General features: G+C 47.5%; 1 protein-coding gene across 4 annotated transcripts in view; it reads left to right on the top strand.

Moving 5' to 3' along the window:
• The window catches only part of SPECC1 (sperm antigen with calponin homology and coiled-coil domains 1), a 265582-nt gene extending 252170 nt beyond the window's left edge, over window positions 1-13412 (top strand). For 3 of the 4 annotated variants that reach the window (XM_059908106.1, XM_059908101.1, XM_059908105.1), the window contains 2 exons: window positions 2729-2788; window positions 10289-13412. In XM_059908106.1, the coding sequence (XP_059764089.1) occupies window positions 2729-2788; window positions 10289-10378 (150 nt within the window). In that variant the 3' untranslated portion in view covers window positions 10379-13412. The remainder of the gene's footprint in view (window positions 1-2728; window positions 2789-10288) is intronic. The other variant, XR_009499670.1, reaches the window with a different exon arrangement.
• Window positions 13413-23765: the final 10353 nt, after the last annotated feature.

The raw sequence follows: 23765 nt of genomic DNA, 5'->3' as shown, positions 1-23765 counted from the left end.
AGCACCAAAATAGGAGCTTCCTGCTGCTGGCTGGGGCTAAAGTAAAGGAAGCCAGGAACCACTGGACAGCTCCCCTCTCAGCAGGACGGAGAGCAGCGTTAAAGTTTCCAGTCAGTCCATCCCCATTCATTACCTTTAATTTGGAGGAAGGGCGCTGGTGGCTTGGGCAAGATGACCACGGGTCAACGACTTTCCAAGGCCCCGACCACAGACCAGAAGAAAAGTTTTTTGCCGTGTTCTAGTGTTTCCCGTGACCTGGTACCTACTACAGAGAGTTTGCCTCAGTGTCCAGCGGACGTCTTAATCTTCAGGCACCAGATGTGCCGGAAAGGACAGAAAGGGGAAGTGGGGAAATGTATAAAATTATGTAGAAAACCTAAATGCATAAAAGTACGAAATTCTGCTGAGCAACAGAGAACATGAATACATAGGGAAACATTCATCTCTCACGTATACTTAATTTACCAATTTAATTAAAGTTTCATATAATCTGAGTGACTTCAAATGAATTACGGGAGGAGGCATGACCAAATGATTCTTAAGTTCATCCAGATGAAGAAGCATCAGAGAACAGCCAGAAAGGGTCTCAAAAAAGGAGCAACGAACGAGGGCTAAGTGACGTGGAGCCTCTAAAGTTCTAGGGGAAATTATTTTCAGCCTAGAGTTCTATATCCAGCCAGATTATTAACCTAGTGTGATGGTAGAAAAGAGAAAATTTCGTATATGAATGCATCCAGAAAATGTATCTCTCCCACAGCCTTTCTTTAAGAGGGAAACTCAGAATGTGCTCTAGTAGAATATGGGTCTCAGGGGGATTCCCTGGCGGTCCAGTGGTTAGGACTCTGAGCTTTCACTGCCGAGGGCGTGGGTTCAATCCCTGCTTGGAGAACTAACATCCCGCAAGCTGCAGGGCGCAGCCATAAATAGATAGATAGATAGATAGATAAAAAATTGTAAAAAAAGAACAGGGGTATCCAAAAACTGACATGAGGTTTGTGGACAAAAAGTGTCGCCTGCCATATCAGTAAACAAAGGATGTTGCGGCCATCAAGCCCTCAGCCACTGCCCCCCCCGCACCCCCCCCCCCCGACCATGTAACCTGCGACGATTCAGGATGGAGGAAGAAAGCAGGATACGGGCCCTAGATATTTAAGGTGCATTTCAGAGAAATGATTTCAATAAGCCCAGACTCTTGCATCTTCCCATGCATAGAAAAGTGCTAAACTCACTAGCTTGAGAAGTTTGGTTTTTTTTCTTTAATTAGCAGAAATCTTTTGATACTCAACTACCTGGTTTGTTTTTGCAAAACTCCTGTGTATTCTGGCTTCTCCCTGACCTCTTCGGAACAATCCCTTCAGAGCTATCTGAGAGCCTGTCTCCCAGGCTTAAGTCCTCAGTATGTCCACCAAATAAAACATAATTCTCCACTTTTAGGTTGTGCTTTTTTTTTTTTTTTTTCAGTCGACAGGTTCTGGAGGACTCCAGGGCTGAAGGGTTTCATAGAATAATGATACGATTAAGAGCTTGGGGACCTAATAAAGGGGGGCAATGAGAGAACGAACATGTTAGAACAGAAAGTCAGTTTGGTACAAAGATAATATCATAGATTGTAAGCCATAGTCAGAAAGATAAGAAATCAGAAGATGAGAAGGAGGCACAGATCTTCTCCCAGCAAGAAAAATCCCAACAAGCAGAAATGAAAACAAACGGACTTGAAGACAGTCAAGGTCCAGGTCTGGAGCACACTGAAACGTGGTGTGGTTTTGAGCCGTTGGTTGAGTTACAAAGAAGAAAATCCTTTGGAAAAAATGTTTTGAGGGGCACAGCATGACAACTGTGATGGAACTGGGGAGAGGAATCTGATCTCAGCTGCTGTGTAAACACCGCTTACTGTGTTCAGCCTTCAGAGTCGTCCTGTTAAGAGGGTGCTGAACACTTAAGTGTGGTTGAAGAAAAGGAAGCAAATTCCATCAGCTTTAACAGTTTAAAACTTGACAAGGTGGATGAAAGGCCAGGGAACGTCTTCCTTATCATACAAAGTGGAGTCAGGAACTGCCGTCTGTAATTGATGGGACAAGAAATGGAGGTTTAAGGAAAATGGTTAAAGTCACAAACATAACTAACACAGGCACAAACATGAGCTATGTGACTATAATGCAGGGAGGAGAGAGGTACCTAAGTCCTCATTTATCTTGGGAAGAAGTTAGAAGGCAATGCCTCTCTTTTGGAAATCAAGCAACGGTGGTATGAGCAGTTACAGACGTATGGAGGAGATCACCAGAATTAAAGAGAGAAACAAAAAGTTCTTCTCCCAAGGACCAGGATTGAGGGAAGCAACAGTTTTTCATATGACTATGTTTAACGATGTGCACATATTACTTTGATAATTTTTTTGGTATAACACCATGATTAAACAACTTGATACACAACATAATGTGTATGTCATAAATCTTGACAAAGCAAAAAAATAATAATAATAACCGAATTAACAAAAATGTATCTTTGATGGTCAGGAATCAATCAATAATGTCATTTTTAGTGACAATGGTAACCTGTTAATCTTTTTTTTCCCCATAAACTAAGATCATTGGTTGCATATCTGACTTCAAAACTTAAGTGTTTTATAAACAGTAGGTAATCTTTATAGGAATGTCAGTTGGTGTTTTTTCCCAGCAAAAGCTATATATTTTTAGTTGATAATTTCATTGTCTTTGTCTTTTCAACCTAGAAAAGAAATCTCTTGTTGGCATTTGAAGCAGCTGAAAGTGTAGGCATCAAACCCAGCCTGGTAAGTATCCTCCTTCGTGTCCCTGTGATACTTTGTTCTAATCATATGAGGAAGAACTTTATACCATCTACTAAATAATTTTTACAGAACAGTGAAATCCATCTTCTGAAGATAATGTTACTCATGATTCCTAATGAAAATTATCCAGTTGGTCTGACCACAAGTGATTTAGAGTGTTTTCAGTGAAGATTTCACTGTGGATAAATTTCAGTTCTAGACTGAATTATCATTAAAACCCTCTTGTTCAAGGCACCTAGAAATCTGAATAAAATGTAATTTGAAAAATATCAATACATAGCTGATCTCTGAAGAAAGACTGGGAAATAACCAGATGCTGGAAATTAAAAGAAGAGTGAAGACCAGAGCCCTGAAGCATGTGCTGGGACTCTGGCCACCCCCAGGGTTGGGGCTGGGGTGGTGGAGAGAGCTCGTAATGAGCGGGCATCTGATGGGTATAGGCTGTGGTTCTTGCCCACGCAGGGGCAAGAGACAAAGCCCTGAGCTCCTGTAAACAGTGCATTAGTCCTGAGACCCCTGCACAAAACCAAGGCTCACAAGTGCTGCTCTTCGTGACAGGGCAATAAAAATCTCCACCTTCCAGTGCAGGGAGGTGATAAGGAAGCTTGGTCTCCACCTGGGATTTTTTTGGTGGCCAAAAAAGGAAAGTCTCCTGTAAGGAGAGAAAACTGGGCCAGACGAGGTTTGGAGTCCAAATTTATAATATCTGCTGCAAGCAGCCCCCGGTTTATACTGTCTCTGCTGTAGGAGGCTCCTGGGCCGGTAGCACAGAGGCTGCTGAAAATACACTCACAATCCAGAATTACAAAACACTCAAGAAAATGATCTACTTGACAACAAGGACCTACTGTATAGCACAGGGAACTCTACTCAAGATTCTGTGATAACCTACGTGAGAAAAGAATCTGAAAAATAATGAATATATGTATATGTATAACTGAATCACTTTGCTGTACACCTGAAAGTAACACAACACTGTAAATCAGCTATGCTCCAATAAAATTTTAAAAAAGAAATCGATCTACTTGAGCTAGTCAGCAGGCACCACCAACAAGAGGATCATCTACCAGAACTTGAGATAATAAAACAGGAAGAAAGATACCTCAAAAGACTATGTTTAAACATATTAAAATCATAAGGAAGGAGCACAGTACTGTAAAAAAAAGACTTGGAGAAGAATCAAGTAAAACTTGTAGAAATTAAAATTTGGAATTAAAAATACCAGTTACCAGTTGGGCTGAAAACTGATTGGATACAGCAGAAGAGAGAACTACTGAATTGGAAACTAGATCTAAGGAAATTACCCAGAACATAAAACAGAGACATTTAAAAATGGAAAATGTAATAGAAGGGTTTTATTAGTTAATAGGTTTTTCAACTTCAAGAAATGGAAAACCCAACTAACAGTTGCTTCAACCATAAAGATATATGTGTGTGTGTGTGTGTGTGTGTGTGTGTATATATGTATGTGTGTGTGTGTGTGTGTGTGTATATATATATATATATATATACTTTTTTTTTTTTTTTAGTTTCAGAAATGGTTCACTGCTCAGTGTTATAATCAAGGACCCCAGAGTGTCTCTTCTCTTCACTCTACCATCTTTAATCTGTTGGTTCTTTGTCCTCATACTTGTTTCTCTGTGGTTGAACATGACTACCAAGCTCCAGACATCACTCCTGTCTGCAGGGCAGGAAGGAGGGAGAAGGGAGAAGAGCAAGTACCTAACATCTTACCCCTTTGATAAGGAAACCAAAAGGCTTCCCAGAGTCCCTCCAGCTCATTGGTAGTACTCTGTTATGTGGCCACACCAGCTGCAAGGGAATTTGAGAAAGTAAGCATATAACATTTCTCATTCTCTAAATTTAGCATGAAGCCTTTCAAGGAAGAGAGAAGTTAGGAACATCTGATAGTGTCTGTCACAGAGCTTAAGAGGCATGGAAGATAAAGTCAGACCATGTCTAAGTCCCACATCCAGTGGGAATTCCAGAAGAAGAGGAAAGAAAAAGTGAAGAGAGATAATATTTGAAGAAGTGGTGCCTGAAATTTTTCCAGAATGATGAAAGACCACAGATTCTTAATGAATCTCAAACAGGATGAATAATACAAAATTTCCATCCAGACACATCATAACATAACTGCAAAAAAAGCAAAGACATATAATCTACAAATAATTTCTACTAACCAATAATTTAAAAAAAAAAAACCTAGTAGAAAATTATCAAAGTCTGGAATACACAACTCACAAATGGCCAGTAAACATTTAAAAAGATGTTCAATCTTACTAGTGATTAGGAAAATCTCAGTTGAAGTAACAGTGAGACATACTTGTGTAACCTCAGAGGATGAAATAACAAAGGGAAAGGACAGCTATCGTAGGAATTTTAGTACTATGACAGTGTACGCCAAAGTGTTTGAAACAGAATGAGCAGTTTTCTAAAAAAAATATGTAAATACATTCCTTCAAATAGTAAATGTAAATATTTCTCCAAAACTTACTCAGAAAGAAGTAGAACTTTAACCTTTATCAAAGAAGTGAAATTCATTGTTTTAAATATAGTCACACACACACAAACAAAAAAATCCCAGTAAGCCCAAATTCCACTGAACCTTTACGAAACAGGTGTCCCTATTGTGTAAATACAAGTCTAGAGAATCTAAAAAGGAGTGAGGGGACTTAATATCTGGCCAAGATGGAGTAGCAGGAACCTGATTTATCTTCTGAAACAGTAAACAGCTAACAAGTAACCACAGATAATTTACATAAGGAATCAAAGACACAATGAAAACTTGTTAGAAGATGATATTATACACAGAATACGGTTTTCTTTGTAGTGTTACAGTTAATATTTGCTTTTTTAATTTAACATTGTTTCCTATTTTCCATCTCACGTACTACTGTAGTGAAAGCTGGGAAGCAAATGAGATCATCTTGTTGAACTAATCGTCAGAGCCAGCAATTTTATTTGTAGAGATGTCTTTGAGGCGCTACTGACAAACATCATGATGAATCTCAAAAACAGTTAGGAATGTTTGTGAGCAGTTTAACCTGTTTATGCCATCAAGAAAATAGAAGCTTCCTACATTATTAAATTTGCTTTACAGTATCGTGAGATGGATTGAAAAATAATATATTTAATTACACATGACATTTTAAAAAAACACCCAATCAGAATTGACAGCAGTAATAATCCCAAGTCCTTGGTCAAGTTCTGTTATTAGATTAGTCAGGAAAAAAAATTCCCTTATATGTGTACATTCTAGCAAATAAAGGTTTCTGGGTTTACCATGTTAGCAAGGATGAGATTTTTCACAAGTGAAAACCCTACGGTGTTCCCCAAATTTTAGAATGCATTCCTTCCCAGCCACGGTGTAATATAGAAGCTTAACCCCCACATCACAGGTGGAACAACAACTCACAGGAAGAAGAGGAGAGAGAATATGTGTGACACTGTTGCCACTGCCGTAAAAGCAGCCAGCATGTGTGCCCTCCGAGGGTTGATGTGCTTGTACCTGCTGAGGTGGGCACGCCCGCACTAGGTCACACGGTCTGTGAGGGTGTTGCTTGCTGGGTGAGCCCGTGTGTCCACCAGAACGGTCACTCCTCACACAGCCTAAGGTCTTCAGGTCACCTGGGAAGGGAGGTCATTACAACTCAGGATTTTATGGGGATATCAGAATGATTCCTTAGGCATAACTGGGCCTGATCTGTAGCATAAACTTTATAGAGGCTACTTAGACAATTAATTCACTTACTGTGTGCATGTTTACTCTGTGCTGGGCACTTTCCACGTGTTGGCTCATTGGTCCTCTCAAAAGTCCTGCGACGTAGATGCTCCTTGTGGGTGGGACACTGAGACAGTGCGGTTCCGTGAAAGGGCACGTGGCCAGTGAGTAGCAAAGACAAGGGTCAAGGAGGCCAGCTGTCTCCAGAGCCCACGTCTCAGCCCTCCGTGACCCTGCCTCTGGACAGCCGTGCCCACCTGGGCCCTGAAAGCACAACTTATTCATAGTCTGTGGGGCACGTGTGTGTTATATTGTAATTTCTCTGATTATAGAGCTTATCTCCATCCCCACCAAGACCCCTGAGGACAAGAAGCCCTATCTTTTTTCTTTTTATCAATTATTTTTATTGTGGTAAAATACGTGTAACATGCCCCAAGTGTCTGCCCCTTGACTGGCACCACTCTGCCTTGATTAATAGAGCTTTATAAATTGTGACATCAAGTCTTCCAACTTCATTCTTCTTTTCAGAATTGTTTTGGCTATTCCGGTACCTTTGCCTTTGTAAATTTTAGAATCAGTTTGTCGCTATCTACCCCAGAAAAAAGCTTGCTGGGATTTTGATTGGGGTTGCGTTGTATCTATAGATCAGATGGGAGGAATTGCCATTTTAACAATACTCCGTCTCCAATCTATGAACCTAGAATATCTCTCCATTTATTTAGAGCTTCTTGATTTCTTTCATCAGTATGTTGTAATTTTCTGCATGTGGTGTTTTATAGTTTTCTGCATGTAGATTTTTTTGGGTGCCATTTTAAATGGTTGGGTTTTTTTTTTCCAAATGCCGTTGTTAATTGCTGGCATGTAAGAAAGTTGATTTTGTGTCCTGAGACTTGGCTAAACTTGCATATTAGTTCCAAGAGGTTTTTCTGGTTGACTCTTTGGAGTTTTCTGCATAGACAGTCATGTCATCTGCAGATAAAGACAGTTTAGTTCTTTCTAATCTGTATGCCTTTTGTTTCTCTTTCTTGCCTTACTGCACTGGCTAGAACTTCCAGTACAGTACTGACTAGGAGAGGTGAGAGAAGACACCCTCACCTTGTTCTTTTTTGCTAATCTTAGGGGGGGAGTGCTCAGTTTTTCACTGTTAAGTATGATGTCAGCCTTTGGGTTTTGTATATGTTCTTTGTTAGGTAAAAGAAATTCCCTTCTATTTCTGGTATTTTGAGAACCTTTATTATGCATAGTTATTGAATTTTGTATAATGCTTTTTCTGCATCTATTGATATGACCATATGGGTTTTCTTATCAGTCTGTTAGTATAAATAACATTGATTGATTTATGGATGTTGAAGCAACCTTGCTTTCCTGAGATGAACCCCACTTGATCATGATTCAATTGATAATATTTATTAAGGATCATTGTGTCTATATTCAAGTGAGAAATTGGTAGTTTTTTTGTAATGTCTTTGTCTGGTTTTGGTATTAGTATTGGCGTTGGTTTCACAGAATGAGTAAGGAGGTGTTCCCTCCTCTTCTGTTTCCTGGAAGAGATTGTGCAGAATTGGTATTATTTCTTCCTGAACTGTCTGGAAGAATTAACCAGTGAAGCCATCTGGGCCTGGTGTTTTCTTTTTTTGGAAGGTTTTAAGCTACTAAATCAAACAACCCCCTCTTCTCCTGAAAGGTGCTAAATGATTTCTTCAAACACGTTCAGATGTGATGTTGACCATGTACCAAAATATTTTAAAATTTAATTATTGTTAGGTTCAGGCCTATCGGATACTCTGAGTAAAAGTGTGAATATTGATCAGACTTCCGAATCCTCTCTGAGCAGGAAGACGCGCCCGCCCTTGCCCCCCTTGGAGGGAGGTTTGCCGTCCCTCCAGCATCTCTGGGTCATCCTTCTGTTCTCAGAGCTCATCTACCTCTCAAGTGCTCGATTCCTCACCACTTCTTCTCCGTATCGTCATGTTGGCAACCCTCGTGTTGTGAGAATTTTAGCTCTCCATGCATCATCCGTCTGTGTGCACAGGCCTGACTGCAGTATTTTAGGTGGAAGGAGACTTTTTCCCCTTGTATTCTGTGAACGCTTTGTTTTCCTTTTCAAATTGTTGTAGGTACATCTGTGTGGAATGTTCCACACATTTCTTTTCCACCCCTTTCCCATGACCAAAGCTATGCTGATTTCTTAGCATAACCAGGGAGCAAAATCAGTAAAATATATTTAGATGTTGAAACAGAAGCTGAATGGCTGGTTCCAGGCCTCAGCCAGTTCTGACCCCGCCCAGGAGCAGATGTGCTAAGTTCAGCCTCCTTTTCCACTGCATCTCTGCTTCTGGCTTTACGCCAGGACCTTCCCCGGTGTTCTCCTGTGACCACAAAAGAATCCAAGTTCAGCCCCAAAGTGAATTACTAAATACGTTCAGCAGCATGAATTTCAGGAACGCCTGGCCAAGCGATAGACGGAGTGCCGTCCTGCCTGCTGTCGCTCCCCAGCCTCTGCCTCTGCTCGCTCACTGCCAACAAAATGAGGGGGAAACAACAATAAAACATGGAATGGTGACCCTTAATTCTGGTAAAACAGCTTTCGATCGGTTCAGGACTTTTGTGGCACGAATCCAACAGAAGGAAGCAGTACCGCACAGAGATGCTCACTGCAGAGTCTGTGTGGTGAAGAGGGGACCACAGCACATGCCATGCACTGAGAGGACAAAGGGTAGTCATTCCCCTGGACAGTGCACATCTGCTAAAATGGCACAGCACAGTTGTGCGGGAAATTGTGTATGAAAAGTGTTCAGTGACAAAGCACAGGGCACACAGTGACGGAGCGTGTGGGACACAGGTGTGTGTTCAGAGGTAGCTTGGAGAGGTGGGAATCCTTTCACAGTAATGGAATCGCGGTGACTCTTTTCAGAACTTTTGTTTTATTGAAGTATAGTTGATTTACAATGTTGTGTTAATTTCTGCTGTACAGCAAAGTGATTCAGTTATATACATACGTACATCTTTTTCATATTCTTTTCCATGATGGTTTATCACAGGATATTGAATATAGTTCCCTGTGCTCTACAGTAGGACCTTGTATCCATTCTATATATAATAGTTTGCAGCTGCGGATCCCAACCCCCTCCTCCTTGGCAACCACAAGTCTGTTCTCTGTGAGTCCGTTTCTATTTTGTATACAGATTCATTTGTGTCCTGTTTTAGGTTCCACATGTAAGTGATATCACATGGTGTTTGTCTTTCTCCTTCTGACTCACTTCACATAGTATGGTCATCTCTGGCTGCATCCATGCTGCTGCCAGTGGCATTATTTCATTCTTTTTTATGGCCGAGTAATATTCCATCGTATATATGTACCACATCTTCTTTGTCCATTCCTCTGTCGATGGACATTTAGGTTGTGTCCATGTCTTGGCTGTTGTGAATAGTGCTGCAGTGAACATTGGGGTGCATGGATCTTTCCGAATTATGGTTCTGTCCAGACATATGCCCAGGAGTGGGATTGCTGGATCATAGGGCAATTCTTATTTTTAGTTCAAAACTTCTGTTAATGTTCATTGTCGTGTTGTTAAAAGACGGGAGAGGCGGGAGGTCAAGTCTAATGTTTCCTAAAAGGGACAGCATCTCTTGCACAAACGGGAAGGAAAAGCTTTTCTTTTCACTCAGCACCTTTAGCACCGGCTGGGTGTTGCCTGCACCTGCCGGCTGCATGGGAAGGCCTCGTGGCGCCCTGTGACCTCTGCCCTCTCCCGCAGGAGCTCAGTGAGATGCTGCACACAGACCGGCCCGACTGGCAGAGCGTGATGCAGTACGTGGCCCAGATCTACAAGTACTTCGAGACGTAAGTCCGGAGGCGGCGCCCGCCGCTCTTCCCTGCTCCGCCCACCGCCCAGCTCGCCCAGGGCCGACACACACACACACAAGAAACAGCCAGGTCCACCGCGCCCACCTTGAACCCCGACGCACGTGGCCCGTAAGTGGGGGGGGGCCACGCTCTCTTGGGCCCCCCTTCTCCGCGGGAGCCCAGCGGTGTGTTCACTGGAGCTGCCCTGAGTCTCACGACAAACAGCACTTCCAAACCCCACCGTCTCTTCTACAAATGCTGGCTTCTGCCTCTATAAAAACTCTGCACTTGACACCTCCCAGCCCCCTCCAAAAAAAAAACGCTCAACAGAACACAAAAAGACAAAGTTTGCTCTCAAGCAGCGCTGAAACACATGAGCGCCCTGCATTTTGGGGAAAAGACTTGCGTCCTCAGTAAGGGCTTCACCACCTGTAGGTCTCCTGTCCCTTATTTGATTCTTTGGGTGGAAGATCAAACTTGAGATGCAAAGGAGCCCCTGGGTAGTTTGCTGGGTGTCCCTGGGAGGGACAGGAGGATGTGTGTCTGGGACGCAGTCACACCAGGACCCCGTGCTCAGCGGCGGCGGACGGGAAGCCTCCGTGACTGTCACCTGCTCCGAGTGTCCTGCACGTATTCACGCCCTGTCCACACCCACACGTTTGCCCCGCACGGAACCTGACAAAGTCGCTCAGACAGAAGGGACTGGCCTGTGCCGGCCGGGGTCCTCATGCTTTTGCACAAACAGTTGGAGGACACGTATTTCTCGGGGTGCTGGGCAGACAGCGATGTAAACAGTATTTCAACTCTGGCTGTGGTTTTAGCCCTTCTCCAGGCGGCCTACATTTGCATGGCAAAGGAGGCCCTGGGGGCAGGCAGAGCCAGCTAGGGTACAACTGAAGGAGGGAACTCAGTTTCCCTAGAGCCTGCAGTCACCCTAAGCGGCAGCAGAGCCCTCTCCAGAGCAGCCCTCCGCCTGGGAAGTGCAGGTGCAGGTAATCACCTGGGCAAATAAATGTACATTACGTAGCAAATGAGGCTCACCCCGGCCCAGGGGGGTCCCCCAGCTGCACGCATCAGCGCCCGTCGACCAGGGTCCTTCCCACGGCGACTGGCCCCGCGCAGTACTCCCTGCAGGCTGGTGGGAGCCCTCGTTCGTAGCCGGGGCCCCATCGGTCCCTGTCCTGGGGGCGGCTGAGCTCGGCCCTCCCTCCCGCCGCCTTGGAAGAGGCATCCGGTCCCACGCGGCGCCCATCCCTCCACCTCAAGCTGCCGGGCCGCTGGCTGGGGTTCTTCTGCGGGGCTCGTTGGAAACACACACCCCTCGCCTGCCCCAGCGTGGAGTCAGAGTACTGGGAAGGGGACCAGGGTTGTGTTCTGTGTATGTTCAAAGTCCCCGAGAAGCACTGGTGGCGGTGGCCCTGATGATCTGTCTTCACATGGAAGCTGGAGGCACCACCGGGGCAGCTGTAGCTCACGCCTCCCTGAGGGGCGGTCGGCTGAAAGATGCTCCCGGTGTCTCCTCGCCCCCCGACCCTGCCTTGCTTGCTCGGTGGGCACGCCGTTCCCCAGGAGTGGGGCTGGGCCGTTGCTGGCTGTGTGCAGCCTGGGGTCACCGTGGGGCTCCGTGCGGGAGGGGCCGCCGATGCCTCAGGGCGCCTGGAGGGGCCTGGGCGCTGCCGTGTCCTGTCTTCAGTGATCACCGAGGAGGATTTGGAGTCGGCAAGGAGCCTCTGCAGTGGTGGTGCTGTTTCCCCTCCCCCCATGCTGGAGCTGCTGCTGCCTTTAGGCTAAAGAGAGGAGGGAAGGCCACGTGCAATTTGTTTTCATAACGCCAAGAGGTTGCCCGACTGCTTTGCAGCGAGAGCACCCTTAGGGCCCAGGGCACCTGTGTTCTGCCCGCAGGGACACGGGTGGCATTGGGGCAGGTCTGGCCCTGCAGGCACCGTCAGGCCTTCCAGCGCTGCAGGGCCGGGGCCGGGGGCGGGGGGCGGCCGCGTAGGTCAGGCTTTAACTGGGGAGCTCGGGGCACAAGGTGAGCGTGGGAAACTTGAGAACACACGGTGGTTACTGTCGGCAAACCGCCTCCTCCCCGGTTTTCTGTCCTGAGGTTTTCAGAGGCCACAGTATCCGTGTTACTTCCCATCTTCCTTCAGCCAGCACTATGTCACTTAAAATTATTTGGTGGCTCTACAGATCCTTTTTCCAAAAAATGTATTATTTTTATACACAAGATAGATGCAGAATGCAAGACCCCCCAAGAGTGGAGGAGTTTTGTTTTGTTTTGTATTTTTAAAGACATGAAGAGAGGTCCATGGTTCTTTGCGTTGTGAGTTGTTTCACGGCTGACGGTGGCTCCATGGCCCCTGCCCACAGGGCTCGGTGTCTGGGGACACCAGGCAAATTCACCCACCTCCCATCCGGTCCCTCCTCGCTTCAGAAACTACGATGGCCTTTGGTTTTCGTTCTTCACCCAGCTGTTGTTTTATAGCTTTTGTTGATTCCACCCAGAGGATCCTGAGTGGCTCATACCTGGCGTCACGGTCCCCAGACCCATGGGCTGCTTTCCCGGTCCCCCTCCACGTCCCCGCCGAGGGGACAGGCACCGCGCTGCCTGGGGACAGAGGTCTCGGTCGTCAGATACCAGCCCCTTTGCCAAATCCAGCCCTGGTTCTTCCCAGCGCAGAGCTCGAGGGCCATTTGAGAGGAGCTGACCAGTGACATGCAGCAAAGGACAGGACCCAGCAACCTTTTCATAAAGGATTTTTAATACCGCGTGTGCCTGGCTTCACTGCGGGTTTCACTTCTCCGACCCAGGTTAGCGTTGGGCTAAACCTGTGCCGTCCCGAGTAGCTCAGTAACTTCGACTGCATGAGTGGAATGCAGCGGTGCGTGTGCGGCCTCATTTCTGCCCAGAGCACAGACCGTGCCCAGCGCTGTCAGGATGCAACAGAGGCGTGTGTAACTGTGAACGTGGACGTGTGCGATGTATGGCTCTGTAATATTTCTAATAAATATATTTTGTTTCTGTCTGACTATGAATTTGTCCCAGTGACATTTATTGTTACTATTTTCTCAAAATGCCAGGCTTCCCTTCAGTCTGTTTCCAAACCGGCATCTTCACGTCCCTGTTCCTCACTGGGCCGTGGTCCCCACTGCAGCTGCCGGGAGTCACCAGAAAGGACTGGGTCCTGACGCCCTTTGGCCCCCTCCCCTGCACAGGCCCTTGCTGTGACCGCGGTCCCCCGGGGACCCCGCCCTCCAGGGCCGCTCGGGATGCTGCAGAGCTGCTTGGACGTGCCCACTGGGGGTGGGGAGCAGGAGGGGTTATACCGAGATCGCGGAGGCAGAGTGAACACGAACTTTAACGGACCGGGGATGCTGGCGTGTGCTGACACCAGGACGCTGAGCGAGCGATTCGTCGGGTGATGTGTGGTCTTCGGGCACCACTCGGAGGCCATCCTTCATGGTGCCTTTGGGGACCAGCCCTGCCCACAGGAGAGGAGAGAGGAGAAGCCTCTCCACCTCCTCCTCCTCCCAGGGAGGCCCCACGCGCTGGCCTTTCCCCCCTGGGGGACTCCATCTTCCCAGGACAGCACAGCCTCTGATGAGGGTGTGACAGGCCCGGGGCCAGGACGGTGGCCGCCAGCCACTTCTCTGGGCCGTCAGGTGCTGCGCGATGCTGTACCCAGAAGATACCAGGCTCCCCGTGTGATGACCCGAAGCCGTCTCAGCGGCTCAGCCCACATACATGTGTGCGCGCCCACATACACGCACACACACGGACACGTGGACATTTGGTGGATGGCCGGTGCCTCAGCCGTTGCCAGTCGTCCCTCCGTGGTTTGGGGTCCAGCGGGGAGGTTCCTGGTCTGTGGGCCTGGGCCCCTCTCTGGACGAAGCACAGCCCGCGTGTACTGAGTCTGCTCCCGGTGGGGCTGACCCACAGCCCGCGCTCCTGGTGGCGTCTCGTGACTCGGCCTGAGTGGCTCTGAGCTGCCCGAGGGGTCTGTGGCCGCGGGGTCTTGGCCGGCCCTGGGCACCTTCCGTGGTGCTTCTGCTGTTCCTGCCGCAGGGCACTCAGCTCCCCAGGCCAGAGCCGCGTCTTCATTTGTTCAGATGACGAGATCAGATGTATTATAGGGCCAGGGATATTTTCAGCCAGTCTGAGCTTGCAGTCCTGTAAGCCAGGGTCTTAGACCTTATCTCCTAGACCAGCTCATGCCCCTCAGGGTCTCAAGACAAGTTTGAAGCTGTGCACTATGACTTTTTTAGGGAACTTTTATTTTGAGGGCCTAAATTTTTTATTTGAAGTCTTAAAAATGTTGAGAATTCTACATTCCCTTCACAGCATATCAGTGAGTTTCATATAAAGATGGTGACTTTTCCCCTAAAAAAATCTTCGAGTAACATCGACATGCCAGCAAGGTTCATCAGCTCATTCTAAAGCCACGTACCGTGGTGTCGAGAGCCCACAGGCCTGCCTGTGACTCCGGGGCGTGAATCCAGCTTCGGGGCGCGAGTCCAGCTGGAGAAGCGCAAAACTGGCCATAAAGGTGAGTCACAAATTGTGTGACTGCAGGCATCTGGGAATAGCAAACCAGGGAGCACGGTGGTCACCAGCCTCCTTGGAGCCCCTTTCTACACGTTTCTGGAAAGGTTCTCCTCTGGAGCTGTTTGCACATGGCAGCGTGAGGAACCAGGCTGGATTCCAAGAACATTTGCTGGCCTTCCCATCCTCCAGGTTGAGTCAGCTGGAACCCTCCTGCTTTTCATTGTCTGTGTCCCCAGGCCATGGAGGATTCCTCCCCTCCTTCAGACAATGGAAACCTGTCTCCCAGCAGAGAGCAGACTCGTGGGAGCCTGGGGATTTGGCAAATCTGGATCAGACCTGGACCCAGGCATCTTCTCCGGCCTGTTCACAGTTTAAAGCAGCAGGCGCTCTTCCTTAACTTGCGGCTCCAAGCTTGCCGCACAAGAGCAGAGATGTGGTGAGGTCTCAAGGGCTGCTGTGAGTGGCTGTGGGAGGTGGTACCCTCAGCAGCAGCAGTATTGCCACCTTTGAAAGGGAAAGTCTCTGACCATGAAACCAGAAGCCGGAAGATGCGTTTCCTGCAGTAGTGTAAATGCCGTTGTTTTAAAGTGACAGTTGTTATTAAAATACATGTTCAGTACAGAAAATACCAAAAAGTACAAAGACAATACAAAGCTCTGGGCATCACATCAAAAAATGGGTTACCAGAATTAACAACCTTTTGGTATTTTATTGGTACACTTGTGGATCATTTAGGATTGGGTTAACCTGTAAGGAATAGAGACCTGAGCAATACTATCTTAGGTAAGAAACTACCTATTTCTCACCAAAAAGAAGAAGTCCAGAGGTGGAGAGTCCAAGGCTGGTATGTTAGAGTCATCAAATCCTCAGGGACCCAGACCCCTTTCCACTCTGACATCCCCAAGGAAGTGGCATTTGTCCTCATGAGCTAAGATGGCTGCCAGAGTTCCAGTCATCACAACTGTATTCCAGGTGGCAGGGTAGAGGAAGAGTGCCCTGTCCCTTTTAAGTCTTCCTAGAAGACCCATTTAACACTTTCACTTATGTTTCATTGGGCAGAATTTAGTCTCTTGGCCACACCTAGCTTCACAGGAGGCCAGGAAATGTAATCTTTTAGGTGAATAGCAGTGAAGCTGGCTAAAATTTAGGGAGGGGAAGAATCAGCATTGTGTTCTGTGACAATGTATACACTTTTTCATCTTTAAGTTTAATTCTTTGAATAGGTTCAAAAACTTATTTTTACTTGGCTCAAAAATGTAAAAATTATGGAAAGATATACAGTGAAAAGTCCCCTGTCTGCTCAGTCATCCCTCCCCTCCCCTCCCCTCCCTTCCTCTCCCCATACACAATCTCACTGGTAACCGTGTTATCAGTTATTTTGTGTATCCTTCCTGAGTGTCTTAATACAAGCAGGTGTGAATATCATATGCTCTCCATCTTTTTAACCTGAAAGGTGTCAGGCTAGGCACATCTTCTGCATTTTGCTTTTTGTTTTGTTTTGTTTTCCCTTAATGATGTATCATGGAGACATTTTCCCGTCAATACAAAGAGCATTCTCACTTTTTGTTTCTGCTGTCTGGTGTTCCACTGCGTGAGGGTAGCATAAGTTATGTATCTGCTCCCCTGGGGAGGGGTGGGGTGGCTGGATGATGTGTCGTACAAACCAGGACCCTTCCAAGAGTGCACGTGGGGGTGTCTGTTGCTAATTACACTGGAGCAGAGGTGTAAACTGTCCCAGGCAAACTGGGGCACGAAGTCACCCCACAAGGATGAACATGGGGGTGTCAGTCGCAGTGCTTTGCAGTTACAACAATGCTGTACATTTTAATGTGCACGTGCATAGATGGCTTCATCTGAATAAGTCTCACATATGATCACTGGGTCAGAGGGTGCCTGCATTTGTGCTTTGGGTAGAAACTGCCACTTTGCCTCCGTGGGAGCTGGACTGGCTTCTCTCATCATTACAGCTTGGCCCACAGAGCATGCTGTCAGACCGTTGGATTTTTGCCGATCCTAATAGGTAAAAAGCGGCATCCGAATTTAGTTGTTTTTTAAAATTGTTTTGGCCGTGCTGCGCAGCATGTGGGATCTTAGTTCCCCCACCAGGGATGGAACCCGCACCCCCTGCGTTGGAAGCGCGGAGTCTTAAGCAGTGGACTGCCAGGTAAGTCCCTGAATTTAGTTTCAATGTGCATTTTGTGAATGAGGCTGAGTGTGCTTTAAAATCCTATTTGTGTTCCTTTTCCTGTGACTTGCCTTTTCGACTCCTTTGCCCATTTTTTTCTTACTGAGTGTTTAGAAATCTCATCTTGGAGCTTTGGGTGCGTTAGAGAGATGATGCTGGTGATTTGAGATGCAGATAGTTTCCCCAGCTGGTTGTTTGTCTTTGCTTATGATGGTGTGTTGGTTTTTGCCACGTAGGAGTTTTTTATTTTTATCTTTTCTTTTATGCCTTTGGATTATAAGTCAAAGCCCTTCCCTGTTCCAGGGTTATAAAGGAGCCCTGTTATGAAGGAGTGCTCCAAAGTTTTCTTCCAGAACTTTCTTCTATTTTAAATCCTTGGTTCATTTGGGATTTATTGGGGTGTTCTTGTGGGGTATGGATGCATATGCTTTTGAAAAGTATATTTACTTTTTTTCCGTAGTAATACAAGCTCATGGTTTAGTTACCTCCATATTTATAAATAGTAACTTACACTGACCTGTATTCACTTTATCGATTTTAAATGTGCTTTTTTATGTCACATGAGAATTTTAAGTCCTGCACCTTCACCCCCACATCCTTTGTACACAAATGCCCGTCAGATCTGTCCACTGGGTAGCGGGTACTGGGTACTGGGATTTGACCATGTTCTATTTCTCTCCTTGTAAAAATGAATTAACTTTTCCTTTTTCAGTAAGTGACCTGATTTAGTCACTATGACCCCCTCTTCAAAAGTATAAAAACCAGACAGATTTGGGGTTAAAGCGTGGGAGGGGGGGAACTCCTTATTTTTTTCTGCAAAGCATTTATTTTTTCTAACTACTCGCACAATCTTACCGTTTGAAATAGCTGGTTGCGTTTGTCTGTGAATAAGTGGTAACCTGGTGTTTGTTTTCTTGACTTGAATGCTTTCACTGTTGCATCTGAGCAACCTGAGCGTCATCTGCAAATATTCCACGTGGCTCTTCTGTGCCAGGTGCTGTGGCTACAATTGTGAATGAGACAGACTCGGCCCAGGCCCTTTTGGAGGGCCACGTTCTGATGAGGGAGGCAAGCGAGAAGGAGAGGAATATACAAGATGACGGTGTAGATAAGCACTGGGGAGAAAAGCAGAGCAGGGGGAGAAAATCGGGTGACTGGTGAGGGCAGGTGCTGTTCTAGGAAGGATGGACAGAGAAAGCCTCTTTGAGTAGGTGACAAAGTTTGAACAGATACCCGAAAGATATGAGAGGGAGTCTTATGAAAATGGGGGGGGTGGAGCTTGATAGACCGGGAACAGCGTGTGCAAAGGCCCTGCGGCAGGAGCATGCCACTTGTGTGTGGAGGGGGGCGTGTGTGTGTGTGTTGGGGGTGTAGCAGGGGGGCCAGTGTGGGCGGCAGAATGTGGAGGTGACTGTCTAGAAGCGGGAAGGGGTAAGAACCTCCCAGGCTTGTCAGAAGTAATTGGAGCGTTCTGAACATGGTCTAACTTACATTCTTAAACATTGTCTTTGGAAGTCAAGCAGAGAAGTGATTGTGGTGGGACAAGAGTGTAAAAATAAAATAAAGCAAAAATAATAAAGCCTGGCAAGGAGGTCAGGTGAGCGCTGTGGGAGCTCAGACAGGATGACAGCAGGGAAGATGGGGAGGAGCAGGCAGGTTCGGATCAGCTTTCAAGCAGAGGCAGCGTGCGCTTGAACCGCGTGTGGGGAGGAGAATCTACGAGGAGCGCGTGCTTGAACCGCGTGTGGGGAGGGGAATCTACGAGGAGTGCGGTTGTGTGAGCCGGGCATCTGCTGAACCTGCGCTGGCGAAGGCCGGGGGAATGAGCGTCAGCCTCGAGACACCTTTTCGACAGCCAAGTAGAGAAGTTGAGTAGATAGGAAACTACAGGCCCCTGGAGCCCAGGAGAAAAGAAGAAAACCGCGGGATTACGGTTCCTGGTCCTCCAACACGTAGCCTCTGGGGAGGCCGAGGGGCATCTTGGAAGCCAGCGATTGGAGAAAGAGGAAGTGGTGGACCAATGCTGCGAGAGGTTGCGTAAGACGAGCACTGAGAGTAGACCATTGGATGGGGCAAGATGTGCGCAGCTGGTGACTTTACAAGATGGTTTCAGGAACGGGCGGGACCCACGGCCTCAGAGGTGGGAGAGAGGACACAGGAGGAAGTGGGGGCCCGAGACCTCGCTTGGGAGGGGGTTGGTGTAAAGGGCAGATCGCGGGAAGGGATGTGAGGTTAGGGAGGGATGTCGTGGTCAGTTTCTTGGAGGAAAAGGATGGAACGATGGAACGATGCAGCCCGTTTGCCTGCTCGTGGGGGACAGTCCGAAGCCGGGGGCAGGAAGGAGCCGGCTCTTGGGCAGCAAGGGCCCGGGCGTCGGGCGAGGCCGTGCATGGGGAGCGGGGAGGAGCGCTGTGAAATCCCACGCGAGCTCCGGAGGCCGATGTGCGGAGGCCCAGGCAGTGGCTGTTTGCCAACCTGGGTGGACACATGTCTTTATTTTCACAGCTGGTGCAGCTGGACGAGGCCCAGGAGATGGGCTGCGGGGCGGGCGGGAGTCTGGGGGTGGGGGGACGGCTGAAGCAGACATTCTGGAGGTGATTCGGGTACCAGTAGTGACTCTGAAGCAGGATGACGAGGGCAGAGGTGGTTCATGTGGGTCGGAGGGAAGAGTGTGGACCAGGGAGACAGAGGTGGAGGATTCACGGAAAGTCATTGTTGGAGCTGCCGGGAATGGCGACATGTGGGGAGAGAAGGGCGGGGATGGGGCGCGGGTGTAGGCGGGACACAGACTAACCACCTTCCTGGAAGTGGCCGGAGCGGATGGCCGCAGGGAGAAATGCTTCCTTACTGCAGACGTGAGCCCAAATCCGCCCCTTCCGGAGAGAGCGTGGGGCAAGCAGCCCTGGGGAGGGTCGGGGCACACGGCCGCTTCCCTGAGAGCCAAGAGGGCGACGGGACACTCAGAGAAGAGGCCGAGGATTGGGGGCATTTTCTGGTGACACCATGAGTTCCCAGTGGCCCCCAGTGGTAGAAATTTGGGGGTCAGGAGGAGGCGGCCGTTTGGGTCCGGTGAGGGGATGCTTGAGCTGGGTGGGGACCACAGCATGGGCAGTGCAGGTGGCCTCCAGCCAGAGCCCGGGGAGTCGGGAGGACCTCCAGCGGATCCCCCAGGAGGGCCCAGCGAGGAGAAGCCCGGACGTGCTGATCTCTGCCCGGCCCCTGGGGGCTGGCCTGATCAGGGGGCCTTTCTTCGTGCAGGAGGCTGAGAAGCATTTGCTCAGCTCCTTCCGTCCTGTCTCAGCAGCCGCCGTGGTGCCCACCCTGTCCAGCAGCACCATTCGCTGTAGCCAGAAGGTCTGTCTACACAGTGGAGTATCATCCAGCCTTTAAAAGGGAGGAAATCCTGAGACGTGTACAACGTGGATGAACGTGGAGGGCCTTGTGCTGAGTGAAATAGCCAGTCACAGCAGGACGAGTACTGTATGACTCCACTTGTACAAGGTCCCTGGAGTCATCAAATCCACAGAGACAGAAGGTGGGATGGGGGCTCCAGGGGCTGGGGGAGGGGGAGGAGGAGTTATTTAACGGGGACAGAGTTTCAGTTTTGCAAGATGAAGAAGCTCTGGTGGTGATGGCTGCATGACGATGTGAATATACCTAATGCCACTGAGCTATGTAGGCTTAGATGTGGTTAAAATGGTTTAAAAGTCGATGTGGGGAAACTGAGGCTGCCCTATCACCTCTGGGCCACACATCAGACCAGAATCTGGCTCCTGACCCCAGCGCAGGAGGAGGGATGGGGTGGGTGGTGACTCAGGTGCTGAGCGCCCAGGGGCCACCCGGTGCCCCTCAGGAGGGACATGTGCTCCCTGGAGACACCTGGGTCCCCAGGGTGGTAGATGCAGCGGGCGGGGTGGCACCTGGGCAGCTGCTCAACTCGTGAACGCTCACGACGGCAAGCCCAGCCCTGCGGCTCTCCCTGACCCCAACCTCAAGTGCTGGACCTCAAAACTATCATTAAAAACAGCCCGATTCTTCCCTTTAGAGAAAACAGCGTCTGCCGAGCTCCCTAATGCTCACCTGAGTGTTTGTGCCGCTCGGCCGGGGCCCCACAGCGCTTGTTGGGAACCCGAGTCTGACCCACAGAGCAGAAGAGGCTGAGAAAATTCTGAACAAGACAACAAAGGAAGACAGGTATCAAGACGCCGTAAAGACAGTGCTTTCCCAAAGTGTGGTACCAGCTGGGAAGAGAGGGCAGTAGATTCCTTCATCAGATGGGAGCCCAGAGATGCTACAGCTCAGAATGGGCACCTGCGCCCTGAGCTGGGGGAGGATGACATCCCCGCGGGGGGCGGGGGGGGCACCTGGCCGCTGTGTTGGGATTGGGGGCAGCTTAGATCCATCCTCCTCGAGGGAGACACAACACCCAGAAGAGAGACGGGCACGCTTCACCACATAAAATGAAAAGCTTCTGTTCAACAAGACACCATAAACAAAATTAAGAGATTAAAAACAGACTGGGGGGGAAAACAGGCTGAGAAAAATATTTGCAATACATCACAGGCAATACCCAACAGTCACTCTGTAATAACCATGATACAAAGAGCTCCACAAAAATAGAGAAGACAAACAATCCAGTCAAAGAAGGGATTCACAGGCAACGCTTAGAAAAAATGAGAAGTATTAGTAAGAATGAAGGGAAGCTTGACTTCCCTAGAAAGTCATGTAAAATAAAGCAATGATGACCTCAATATTTACTTACCCGATTGGAAGAAACAAAAAATGGTGGTGATGTTCGGTTTGGGCACAATTATGCAGAAATGGATGCTTTCATACACTGTTGGTGAAGGATGAATAAACAGGATCTTTCTGGAGAGTGATTTGGAGATGTTAGTATGTTAAATCTTAACATTAAATGTTAAATATCAATATATAAACCTCTGATACAGTGTTCCCACTTCTGGAAACTTAGCCCAGAGAAGTACTCATGGATATTCAAGAAGAGCTATGGACAAGAGTAACAGCAAAAATAATGGGAATAAAGTAGGAATTTCCATGAACAGAAGAGTGATGAAAACTAAATTGTGTGTGTCCAGTAGTATGGAATACCAGGCATCTTCAAGATAGACTGGGATGAATGTGTTGTTAGAAAGATGTCCGCGAGACAGTTGTTAAAAAACAGGTTTCTTGACCATGTGGGTGGGGTGAGTCTTACTTTTATTTTTTAAAAATCTATGTATATCAAAAAAACAACCCAGGGCTTCCCTGGTGGCGCAGTGGTTAAGAATCCGCCTGCCAATGCAGGGGACACCGGTTCGAGCCCTGGTCTGGGAAGATCCCACATGCCGCGGAGCGGCTGGGCCCGTGAGCCACAGTCACTGAGCCTGCGCGTCTGGAGCCTGTGCTCCGCGACAAGAGAGGCCGCGATGGTGAGAGGCCTGCGCACTGCGATGAAGAGTGGCCCCCACTTGCCACAAATGGAGAAAGCCCTCGCACAGAAACGAAGACCCAAGACAGCCATAAATAAATAAATAAATAAAATTTTAAAAAAAAAAAATCCCTTTAAAAAAAAAAAAAAAAAAAAAAAAAAAAACAACCCAATCCAAAAATGGGCAGAAGACCTAAATAGACATTTCTCCAAAGAAGATATACAGATTGCCAACAAACACATGAAAGGATGCTCAACATCATTAATCATTAGAGAAATGCAAATCAAAACTATGAGATATCATCTCACACTGGTCAGAATGGCCATCATCAAAAAATCTACAAACAATAAATGCTGGAGAGGGTGTGGAGAAAAGGGAACCCTCTTGCACTGTTGGTGGGAATGTAAATTGATACAGCCACTATGGAGAACAGTATGGAGGTTCCTTAAAAAACTAAAAATAGAACTACTATACGACCCAGCAATCCCACTACTGGGCATATACCCTGAGAAAACCATAATTCAAAAAGAGTCATGTACCAAAATGTTCATTGCAGCTCTATTTACAATAGCCAGGACATGGAAGCAACCTAAGTGTCCATCAACAGATGAATGGATAAAGAAGATGTGGCACATATATACAATGGAATATTACTCAGCCATAAAAAGGAATAAAATTGAGTTATCTGTAGTGAGGTGGATGGACCTAGAGTCTGTCATACAGAGTGAAGTAAGTCAGAAAGAAAAACGAATACCGTATGCTAACACATATATATGGAATCTAAAAAAATAAAAAAGAAAATGGTCAGAAGAACCTAGGGGCAAGATGGGAATAAAGATGCAGACCTACTAGAGAATGGACTTGAGGATACGGGGAGGGGGAAGGGTAAGCTGGGACAAAGTGAGTGGCATGGACATGTATACACTACCAAATGTAAAATAGATAGCTAGTGGGAAGCAGCCGCATAGCACAGGGAGATCAGCTCGGTGCTTTGTGACCACCTAGAGGGGTGGGATAGGGAGGGTGGGAGGGAGGGAGATGCAAGAGGGAAGAGATATGGGGACATATGTATATATATATAACTGATTCACTTTGTTATAAAGCAGAAACTGACACACCATTGTAAAGCAATTATACTCTAATAAAGATGTTAAAAAAATAAAAATTAAAAAACCAAAGATAATAATAGTACCTACATCATAAGATTGTTGTAAACATTGAA

Source organism: Balaenoptera ricei, chromosome 20, assembly GCF_028023285.1.
Source record: "Balaenoptera ricei isolate mBalRic1 chromosome 20, mBalRic1.hap2, whole genome shotgun sequence".
Classification (NCBI taxonomy): domain Eukaryota; kingdom Metazoa; phylum Chordata; class Mammalia; order Artiodactyla; family Balaenopteridae; genus Balaenoptera; species Balaenoptera ricei.
The sequence above is the reverse complement of the archived record's forward strand: the minus strand, read 5'-3'. Positions and strand labels throughout refer to the sequence as shown.